The 9,992-nt window shown below is 66.0% G+C and overlaps 3 protein-coding genes across 7 annotated transcripts; all 3 read right to left on the bottom strand.

Moving 5' to 3' along the window:
- Window positions 1-446: 446 nt before the first annotated feature.
- Window positions 447-3,538, bottom strand: PMVK (phosphomevalonate kinase). The gene is made up of 5 exons (XM_031606425.2): window positions 3,430-3,538; window positions 3,234-3,297; window positions 1,957-2,109; window positions 1,754-1,883; window positions 447-836 (listed from the first exon to the last, which is right to left on the bottom strand). The coding sequence occupies exons 1-5, from the start codon at window positions 3,525-3,527 to the stop codon at window positions 700-702; spliced, it is 582 nt and encodes a 193-aa protein (XP_031462285.2). The 5' UTR covers window positions 3,528-3,538; the 3' UTR covers window positions 447-699.
- Window positions 3,539-3,905: 367 nt separating this feature from the next.
- PBXIP1 (PBX homeobox interacting protein 1) lies at window positions 3,906-7,834 on the bottom strand. 4 transcript variants are annotated; one of them, XM_031606441.2, is made up of 11 exons: window positions 7,729-7,834; window positions 6,642-6,716; window positions 6,461-6,563; window positions 6,320-6,378; window positions 6,106-6,244; window positions 5,801-6,016; window positions 5,703-5,726; window positions 5,566-5,633; window positions 5,366-5,488; window positions 4,286-5,274; window positions 3,906-4,136 (listed from the first exon to the last, which is right to left on the bottom strand). In XM_031606441.2, exons 2-11 carry the CDS (start codon window positions 6,699-6,701, stop codon window positions 4,079-4,081), a joined length of 1,839 nt encoding a protein of 612 aa, XP_031462301.2. In that variant the 5' UTR covers window positions 6,702-6,716; window positions 7,729-7,834; the 3' UTR covers window positions 3,906-4,078. The 4 variants fall into 4 exon arrangements, with proteins under 4 accessions (XP_031462301.2, XP_031462299.2, XP_089983170.1 ...); XM_031606439.2 differs by lacking the exon at window positions 7,729-7,834 and adding an exon at window positions 7,428-7,690; XM_090127044.1 differs by lacking the exon at window positions 7,729-7,834 and adding an exon at window positions 6,964-6,987.
- Window positions 7,835-7,916: 82 nt separating this feature from the next.
- Window positions 7,917-9,815, bottom strand: PYGO2 (pygopus family PHD finger 2). Of its 2 annotated transcripts, XM_031606447.2 has the most exons (3): window positions 9,575-9,713; window positions 9,447-9,496; window positions 7,917-9,354 (listed from the first exon to the last, which is right to left on the bottom strand). In XM_031606447.2, the coding sequence occupies exons 1-3, from the start codon at window positions 9,696-9,698 to the stop codon at window positions 8,275-8,277; spliced, it is 1,254 nt and encodes a 417-aa protein (XP_031462307.1). In that variant the 5' UTR covers window positions 9,699-9,713; the 3' UTR covers window positions 7,917-8,274. The 2 variants fall into 2 exon arrangements, with proteins under 2 accessions (XP_031462307.1, XP_089983192.1); XM_090127066.1 differs by having other exon boundaries at window positions 9,447-9,815.
- Between the last annotated feature and the right edge of the window lie 177 nt (window positions 9,816-9,992).

Here is a 9,992-nt window from a genome sequence, read left to right as displayed (position 1 = left end):
GTTGGGGATTACGGCAGCAGCTGGAACCGGTGGAGACCGGATGGGGTCGGGTCACCCCCTGCGCTATGCGGGGATGGGGGCACAGGAATGATGGGGGGGGGGACGGGACGCGGGGTCAAGCTGGCTCACGGCAGCCCCACATCCCCCCGCTGTGCCCTCTGCAGACCCCAAAGGGTCCCTGTTTCCCCAAACCCGGAGCGGTGCCCAGCTGCTGCAGGAGCCCAGCTGGATGCACGCAGCATTTGGGCAGGGGCTGTTTGCTTCGGACGCGATTAATCCGCAGCAGGAAACGTGCGACAGCACACCAGCGGGCACCCGGCTCCGGGATGCGGGAATTAAATGCACCTTACCCACCCCCAAAACCCCTCCCCCCCGGGTGGAGAGTTCCATGAGAAGGGCAGAGCTGACCCCCTCCCCCCTCCAACGGGAAGGAGATGCGGACCCCACGCGTTATTCAGCGTCAGCGCTTTATTTGGAGGCACCCCGGGGGGGGAGGGGGGGACACGGGGCACTGTCCCCATGCTGTGGTTGAAGGTCCCTGAGCAGCAGCAAGCCCCACTCCTGCAGGAAGGCACAGCCTCTGCAGATGGAAGTTCTTGGGGAGGGGTCTCCACCTTCCCCAGCACCATGAGACCCCATAAAGGGTGAAGCCCCCGGGACGGATGAGGTCCCTACACCATTTCCATCCCCATCCCGTGGCTACAGGCGGCTGCGGACGTCCTGCAGCAGCGCCTCCAGCTGTGCACCCAGGGCTGCCCCGTCCCCATCGTTGGTGATCACCCAATCGAAGGTCACCCCCTGGTCCAGGCCGCACTCAGACTCAGCGTCGTCCACCCCTGGGGAGGAGCAGAGCCCCCAGAATTGGGTCAGGATCCCCCCAACTTCTGCTCGGTGCTGCGGGGCTTTATGCAGAAACTGCGGGTCCTGCAGCCAGGGGTGGGTGTGGGGATGGGGGACAGCAATGGGGACAAGGAATGGCAGTGGGAACAGATGGCAGCAGGGGACAGCTATAGGGACAGGGGATAGCAGTGGGGATAGGAGATGGCTATAGGGACAGGGGATAGCAGTGGGGATAGGGGATGGCTATAGGGACAGGGGGTGGCAGTGGTGATAGGGGATGGCAGAGGGGACGGGATGGCTATAGGGAAGGGGACTGCAGTGGGAATAAGGGATGGCTATAAGAATAGGGGACAGCTATAGGGGTAGGGGATGGTAGAAGGGATAGGGAACAGCTATAGGGACAGGGGACAGCTATAGGGATAGGGGATGGCTATAGGGACAGGAGATGCAGAGGGGATAGGAGACAACTATAGGGATAGGGAATGACAGAGGGGATAAGGGACAGCTATAGGGATAGGGGATGGTAGAAAGGATAGGGAACAGCTGTAGGGACAGGGAATGGCAGTGGGGATAGGGGATGGCTATAAGGACAGGGGATGGCTATAGGGAAGGGGATGGCTATAGGGATGGGATGGCAGAGGGGATAGGGAATGGCTATAGGGACAGGGGATAGCTATAGGGATGGGATGGCAGAGGGGATAGGGAATGGCTATAGGGACAGGGGATGGCTATAGGGGCAGGGGACGGCTATAGGGATGGGATGGCAGAGGGGATAGGGAATGGCTATAGGGACAGGGGATGGCTATAGGGGCAGGGGACGGCTATAGGGACAGGGGACAGCCATGCCACAGGGCACTGTGGTGCCAGCCATGCTGGTGGCTCTGGTGCACAGCAGGAAGCAGCTCTCGCTCACCCGCCACAAAGACCCAACTCCTCCTCCTCCTCGTCTCCTCGGTGGCCGTCACACGCACGGTCAGCACCGCGTCCCCGTAGGCATCCCGGAACCACTCCACATCCGAGAGGCGCCGCGTGTCACTCACCACCTGCACACACCCCCAGTGTCAGCACCCACCCCGAGCCCCCCCCCCCGAGCCCCCCATACCCATCCCTGCTCACCCACACCGGCTGTGCTGCGCCCTGCACCGCGGTGCGGCAGAAGAATCCGGGGTCGGCGCGGCGCTTCTCCTCACCCCAGCGGATCATGTCCTGCCTGTACTGCTCCTTGTAGGCACTGGCATCCAGGAGCCGTTGGAAATCAAGGCCGTGCTCCTGCAGGGAGAGGATGTGAGAGGGGCACGGGGAACGGCGTGGGGTAGGGAATGGTGTGGGGCACAGCGTGACACGGCTCGGCACAGCACAACATAGCAGAGCACGGGTGGCGTGGCATGGCACAGAATGGGAGATCATGGCATGGCATGGCACAGCATGGCACAGGATGTAGCACAGTGTGGTAGATCATGGTATGGCATGGCATAGCACAGCATGGCACAGAACACAGCACAGCATGAGAGATCATGGCATGGCACAGCATGGCACAGGATGTAGCAGAGCATGGCAGATCATGGTACAGCACGGCATGAGAGGTCATGGCACAGCAGATCATGGCACAGCAGATCATGGCACAGGGCATGGCACAGAACACTGCACAGCTTGGTAGATCATGGTATGGCATAGCACAGCACGGTACATCATGGCATGGCACAACGTGGCACAGAGAATAGAGCATGGCAGATCATGGCACGGCACAGTAGAGCACAACATAGCACAGCACAGTAGATCATGGCATGGTATGACACAGAACAAAGCAAAGCTTGGCAGATCATGGCATGGTAGATCATGGCACGGCACAGCATGGCACAGAAAATGGCACAGCATGGGAGATCATGGCATGGCATGGCACAGCAGATCATGGCATGGCACAGAACATGGCACAGCGTGGTAGATCATGGCACAGCACAGCACAACATAGTGCAACATGCTAGATCATGGCATGGCACAGCATGGCACAGAACACAGCACAGCATGAGAGATCATGGCATGGCACAGCATGGCACAGGATGTAGCAGAGCATGCGAGATCATGGCATGGCACGGCACAGGATGGCACAGAAAACAGTACAGCATGGTAGATCATGGCATGGCATGGCATGGCACAGCAGATCATGGCATGGCACAGCATGGCACAGGATGTAGCAGAGCATGGGAGATCATGGCGTGGCACAGCATGGCACAGAACACGGCACAGCATGGGAGATCATGGCATGGCACAGCAGGTCGTGGCATGGCACAGCATGGCACAGAACACGGCACAGCATGGTAGATCATGGCATGGCACGGCACAGCAGATCGTGGCATGGCACAGCATGGCACAGAACCCACGTGGCACAGCCGTACCTGCGCGTATCGCTCCTTCAGCGGTCCGGACAGGCGCAGCACGGTGCACACGTCGGAACCCAACCTACAAACGAACGATCAGCGGCACGACAACGATCCCGCCCCCTTCCCCTCCCCCTCCCCACCTCAAATCCCCCCGGTATCCCGGTCCCCATCCCCCTCCCCATCCGCGCTCCCCCTCCCCCCACCCCCGTACCGCTTCTGGATCTCCGCCGCCACGAAATCTTTCCCCGATTTCCTTTTGCCGCTCAGCAGCAGCACAGCACGGGGGTCCCCCATCCCCGCCCCTCCCATCCCCGCCCCCCCGCACCACCCGGACCCGCCCCGCTCCGCTCCAATGCGTGGGGAGAACCGCCCCGCCCCGACCCCCCCCCGTGGGTACGCAGTGGTACGGCCCGGTCCGGGAGGGGGGCGGGGCTAAGATTGGCTCCGCCCCCACCGCGTAGTAGCGCCCCCTGCTGGTGGGCGGTTGGCACTGCAATTCCGGGGGACGCCGCCACTCCCACACCCTCACTGCCCCCCGTTCAGCCCGGAGACCCCCCAGCATCCCCTTCCCCAACCGCCAGCATCACCATTTCCCCCACAGCTCCCCCATAGCACCTCCCCAACACCCTCGACATCTCCTCCCTCCCCCCCTCCAAGCCATTTTTCTCCCCTCCCACCAGGCACAGCTCAGCCCAGCGGTGACTTTATTGCATCTACAGCAGTGCAGCAGCATCACACAGTGCATCAATTGGGGACAGTGGGGGGGGGAGGGGGGCACACATGACAGCCCCTAGACCCCCAAACACAGCCCGTGGTGATGGGTGGCGGGGAGGGGGTCAGCAGGGACCCCCCCCATGGCTTTATCTGCCCCCTCCGTGCTGCCTCCACGATTTGCGGCCACGCTCCTTCCCAGCAGAGCTGCAATAGAAAAGGGGTGGTGAGGGGGGGACCTAGAGGAGGGGGGGACCTAGAGGAGGGGGGGACCTGGAGGAGGGGGGGACCTGGAGGGGGTTGGGGGGGATCCTGGAGGCGCAGGGCTCATTTCCCCTTCCCCCCACCCCACTCACCCAGCGTAGTGCTGCAGCACAAACTCCTCGAAGCCGTCGGCCGCCTCCTCGTCACCACGCTCGCGCCGCGCCACGTCCTCCAGCATCTCCTCCACCTCCTCCACGAAGTCCACGAAGCGCCGCCGGTCGTGGGCGAAGACCCCATCGACCCCAAAAGCTCCGTCCAACCGTGCCGCCACCCCCCTGAAATGCTCCCCCCAGCCCAGCCTCCCCATGAAGCCCTCCAGCAACTGCAGGAACTGCGCCTTCTGCACGGGCTCCAGCGCAGCCCCCAGCGCCTCACGGCCCTCTTTGTGAGCGCAGTCGGTCACCCCTGAGCAGCCCTGGGGGGCTCGGGAATGGCTGAGGGGGGGCAGTTCCCAGGGGCCACGGGACCACTTCCCCCCAGATTTGCCCTCTTTGTGCTCCCTGTGGGGCCGGGGCTCCTTGCTGTGGTGCTCTTTGCCGTGGTGCTCCTTGCCGTGGTGCTCCTTGCCGTGGGCTTTGCCCCGCTCGCGGTGGCCGTCCCGCTTGTGCCACCCCCTCTCCTTCTTTTCTGCCTTGAATCCCTTTTTCCAATGCCCAGGGAATGCCTCAACCCCCTCGGACCCCCCCAGCTCCCGGCTCAGGCGCTCCTCCAGCACCCTCAGCTCCTCTTTGAGCCCCTCCAGCCCCCCTGCACCCTGCGCTCTCTGCAGGGCAGCTGCCAGCTCGTGCTGCACCGACTCCAACAGCCCACGGTGCCGTGCCTCATGCCGGGCCCCCTCCCCATTCACTGCAGCACTGGGACCGTGAAGCTGCTCCTTGTGTGGGGGCTGGGGGTCAGTGGGACCCCCCCGGGCCTGCAGGCGTTGCAGCTCAGCGCGTGCAGCCCGCAGTGCCTCGGCTTCACGCTGCAGTGCTGCACGGAGCTCGGCGTTTTCCTTGGCCAAACTCTGCTGCTGCACCCCAGCTGCTGCTGCTGCACCTTCGCTTTGTTGCAGCAGCGCCTGCAGCTCTTCCTTGTGAGCCTGGGGGAAAGGTGGGGGGTCAGGGAGGGGTGTGAAGGCAAAAGGCAGCTCCGAGTGGTGGCCCTGGGGGGACACAGTGCTGCGCACCCACCTGCAGCTCAGCCTGCATCAGGCGGATGTCCTGGTTCTCCTTGGCCAGGCGGTCCAGCAGCATGCTCATGGACTGCATGCTGTGCACATCCCCACCATCCAGGGGGGGCTTCTGTGGGGAATCCTGGGGGGAGAGGGAGTGGGATGCAGCCCTGGGGGTGCTCAGGATGCGGCAGTCCCTTTTGCAGCCCCACTCCTTACGCTGCCGTTGTCGGGCACAGCTTCCTGCTCCACGTCTGTTGCATCATGGCTCATCACATCCACAGGACCTGGGGAGGAACCACACGGTGACATCGAGCGCACAGCACCCAGCCCTGCTCACAGCCCTCCCTGCTCACCGTCTGCTGTGTCGTAGAAACCACCTGGAGAGGAGAAAATGAGACAGCAATGGTGATCTCCACCTCCCCCCTCCCCGACCCCAGCACTCCCAACTCACCAGAAACGATCAGCAGAGCCACAGCCACCAACGCCAGCGCTCCCAGCAGCAGTTTGTTGGCACTGAGCCCCTCCTCATTGCCTTCATCTTGCATCACACGGCGTGGGATGGGTGCAGGAGGGGGGGTCCCAGCACGGGGCTGATGGACCTGCCGTCGCCTCAGTCCCTCCACGTCGTCATCACTGCTGGTGCAGCTCCCTTCCTCCAGCAGCGGCCCTGGGGAGGGATGAAGAGTTGTGGGGAGAGTTCACAGGCTGGATCTGCTGCTCGGTGCCCCCCCCCTCCCGGACCCACGCGGTGCTGACCTGCGGTGCAGCCCTCAGCACGCGGTTCGGGCTCAGCGTTGTGCTGTTCCTTCTCCCAGCTCCCCGCGGTGCTGAGCTCTGTAGGGTCGGATGGAGGGAGTTCCGTGCCGGCACCGAGATCCGAGTGTTCCTCTGCACCCTGGGTACACAGGGGTTGGGGTCACGCATCCCCACGCTGCACCCCCGCTCCCACCATCCCCCCCCCCCGGCTTACCTCGACCTCAGGGTGCTGTTTTTCACCCAGGGAAGCGGCTCCATCCTCACTGCCATCAACTGCGGAGGGGCAGAAGCCGGAGGTGAGCAGAAGAACCCAGCCCGGTATCGGGGACCTCAGCACTGCCCCCTCCCCACGTGCCTGTGCCCGCATCCGGGTTTCCTTCCTCCTCCCCTTCCTCTTCGTCCTCATCATCATGAGAGGCTGAATCCCGCTCCGGACCCACCGTGTCCACAGGCAGCCCCTGGGGATGACAAGCGGCCATTGGGACCCCCGACCCCATCCCCCCCCATTGCCCCTCACCCCGGCCCCACGCCCTCACCTCCGTGCCCGTCAGCACCCAACTGTTATCCGAGTCTCGGGAGTCCGATTTCTGAGCCATGGCTGCGGGTCCCCCCTGCGAAGAGACGGACACGGACGGACAGATGGACAAGGGGACGGACAGACACATGAACAGATAAAACAGACATACGGACGGACCGACCTCACCCCGTGCCCGCCCTGGGTTGATTTGCCTGGCAAAACGAATTGATGAACTCAGAGCAAAGGGCAACGGGTGGCAGCGCAGCGATCCCCGCACCGGCTGCGTTGGGACCCCCGGGATCTCCCCTCCCCGATAACAGCGGCTTCAGCCCCGGCCGCACCTTTCCCCCCTCCCGCTCCGGTACCGGCAACGAGCTGGGATCGGGCACGGGGCGGTCGCGGTGCCCGCGGATTCTGCACATTCCCCGCACAGCTGTGAAGGCACCGCCCCCCCCCCCCGACCATCCCCGCCTCCCCACCCCCCGGGGGGCAGCACGGACCCAGCGGCGCTCAGAGCCCCGGTACCGGGGGGAGAAAAGTCCCCGTGGGGAGAAGGGGGAGAACCGGGGCTGGATGCGGTCGGGAGCGCGCTACGGGAAGCGCTCCCCCAGCCCCGTTATCCCCCCCCGTCCGGCCCGCCCCCTCATCCCCCCTCCCCGGTTACCACCGCGGTATTTTTAGCCTTGGTGATGCCGCCCGGCAGGTGCGCGGGGCCCCGCAGGAAGGAAACGGCGGCACCGACACACAGAGCAGCGCTCCGGGGGGTGAGGGGGGCACGGAGCCCCTCTTCCTTTCGGTACCGCACCTCCCCAAAACGGCCGAGGGGGGTCTGTGTGTATTGAGGGTGGGGGGTTCCGGTGAGGGTCCGACCCGACGGGCGCGCATCCCGGAGCGCTGCCTGGTGAAATCTCGCGGCCATAGTCGGCGGTGTTCCGGGAAGCTCTCCGGTGCCAATCCCGGGACCTGAGGCGTCCCGGGGAGGGACGAAGCGCACCGGGCAGGAGCTCAGTGGGAAGCGGCCGGGATGGAAGCGGGGAAGCTCAGGGCGAAGCGGCCCCGACGGGACGGGGCGGAATAGAACGGAACGATGCTGGGGCGGGCGGTACCTGGAGGCGCTCGGAGGCGCAGCCGGACCCGGTCCCGCTCCGTAACTTTCTCCCGGTCCCGGTCACCGCCCTCGGGACGGGGCGCGCACGTGATGAACGCAGCCAATGGCAGCGACGGCCCGAAGGGGCGGGCAACGACAGAAGGGGGGCGGGGGGAGCGGAAGGCAGCGGACGCAGACACGGACAAGCCGGTTTCAGAGTTTTATAGCGACGATACAAAAGTTTCCATTACCGCTCTGCTAAAATCGGGGAGGGGAACGGGGGGACCGGAACCGCACCGAGCTCAGGGAGGGAGACACCGGATCTGAGGGGGGGAAGAGGGGGCAGCGGGCCTGGGCATCACACAGACCCCACCCCGGGGGCACGGGGAAGGCTCAGCCACCGTGGAGACCCCCACAGCCCCATCCCGGTGCTGCACAGCCAGAGTCCACGGCGGTGGGGAGCATCACCGGGTGCCATCCTGTACTCGTGGGTCCGACGGCTACAAAAGGGGGTTTGGTCCTAAAACAGCGTGGGGTTCTGTACAACGTGGGGTTGGTGGGGGCATCAGCCATCGTTGGCAGCCACCAGCTGTCCCATGCCCTCACGGACGTACACAGATTGGATCTCCTTGGTTTTCAGGCAGAAGTCACAGGCCCAGACGGCGGAGGCCTCGGTGGTGAGCAGCCCGTAGGCGTTCTCTGTCATGCCCGTGCACTCCCGGTGGAACCATTTCTGGCAGGAGGCCTCACACAGGATGGCATCCTGGTCGTCGTTCACCTCGTTACGGCAAGCCCCACACGGGTACACCAGGCCGGGGGGGGGTTGGTGCCCCGAGCTGGCAGCTGCCTTACTGGGGGGTGGGAGGCTGTTGGCTTCAGGAGTGCCACCCCCGCGGCCGGCGCTGGCGGGGGCAAAGCTGGGCTGCGCCCCGTTAACGGCAGCCGGGGAGCCTGAGTGCTGCTCTGGGGGGAAGGTGCTGGGTGGGGGGTTCAGGTTTTTGCCCCCCTCCTCTCCGCCAGCGGGGAAGCCGGGGTCTGCCCCGGGGAAAGGGCTGGCGTTGGGGGGGAGAGGGGGTATGTTCTGCCCGGGGCGCTGCATGGGGGACTGTCCAAAGAGGTTGCTGGGCTGGCTGAAGCGCTGCGCCATGGCTGGCCCGCCGGGGGGGTTCAGGGCCGGGCCGGGGCCCATGTCCCCCCTGGGAGGCTGCCCCATGGTGGGGGACATCATGGGCCCGAAGCCCCCGACGGGCCCCTGCATGAGCTGCCCCGTGGGAGGGCTGAAGTTCTGTCCGAGGGGGGGCTGGTTGAAGGGCTGCCCGGGGAAGCTCATCCCCCCGGGCTGGACGTAGCCGGGGTTCTGGGGGGGCATGCCGAAAGCCGGACCCATCTGCCCGGGGGCGAAGGGGGGTGGCTGCCGCCGCATGGGCTGCGGACCCCCTCCGTACCCGGGGGGGACCTGAGGCGCCATTCCCCCGCCCTGCATGCGGAAGCCGCCGAAGGGTACGGGGCTGCCCAGGAAAGGGGCGGCCGCAGCCCCCACCTTGGGGGCCCCGAAGTCATCCTCGAAGGGGTTGGAGGCCACCAAATGATCCACCATAGGGGTGGGCGGCGGGGCGAACTCCGACAGGTGGGAGTATGCCGGGCCCTGCGGGGAAACGGCGCCGGTCAGGGCCGCGCTCCCGGTACCGCCCGCGGCGGGGGCGGCCCGGAGCCGGCGGTCCTCTCGCCCGCCCGTACCTGCGTGTTGGATTTCCGCCGCTTCTTCTCGGGGCTTTTCATCTGCAGACCTGCGGGGAGATGCGGGGCCGAGTCACGTCCGAGGCCCCCGCCGGCCCGGCCCGCCCGCTCCCGCCGCCCGCGCTCACCTGCCTTCCCCTGCTTCCGGCCGGGCCCGCCGACGGCGGCGCTGCCCGCGGGGTGCGGGGGCCCCGGCGGGGGCGGCGGGGCCGGGACGCCTCCCTCCAGCTTCTCTCCGTGCGGGGCCGCCATGGCCCTCACAGCCGGCGCGGCGCCATGGCCCCGCCGCGGCTCCTTCGCACGGCGCGCCGGAAGCGGAAGTCGCGCCGGGACCGGAAGTAACTCCGAGACCAATCGCTGCGCGAGGGGCGGGGCGTGGGGCGAACCACGTGCGCGGCGTGGGAGGAACCGCGGGCAGCGCCCGCAGCGGGGAGGGGGAAGGAAGGAAGCAGGGGAAGGGGCCCCAGGGGGTGGAAGGGACGATGTTGACGGCCCGGAGAGGGGCGGAAGGAACCACGTGCGAAGCCCGGAGGGGTGCACGGCCGC

This window comes from Phasianus colchicus, chromosome 30 (assembly GCF_987193195.1).
Source record: "Phasianus colchicus chromosome 30, bPhaCol1.hap1.1, whole genome shotgun sequence".
Taxonomy (NCBI): domain Eukaryota; kingdom Metazoa; phylum Chordata; class Aves; order Galliformes; family Phasianidae; genus Phasianus; species Phasianus colchicus.
Note: the sequence above shows the minus strand (reverse complement) of the source record. Positions and strands in the feature narration are given on the sequence as shown.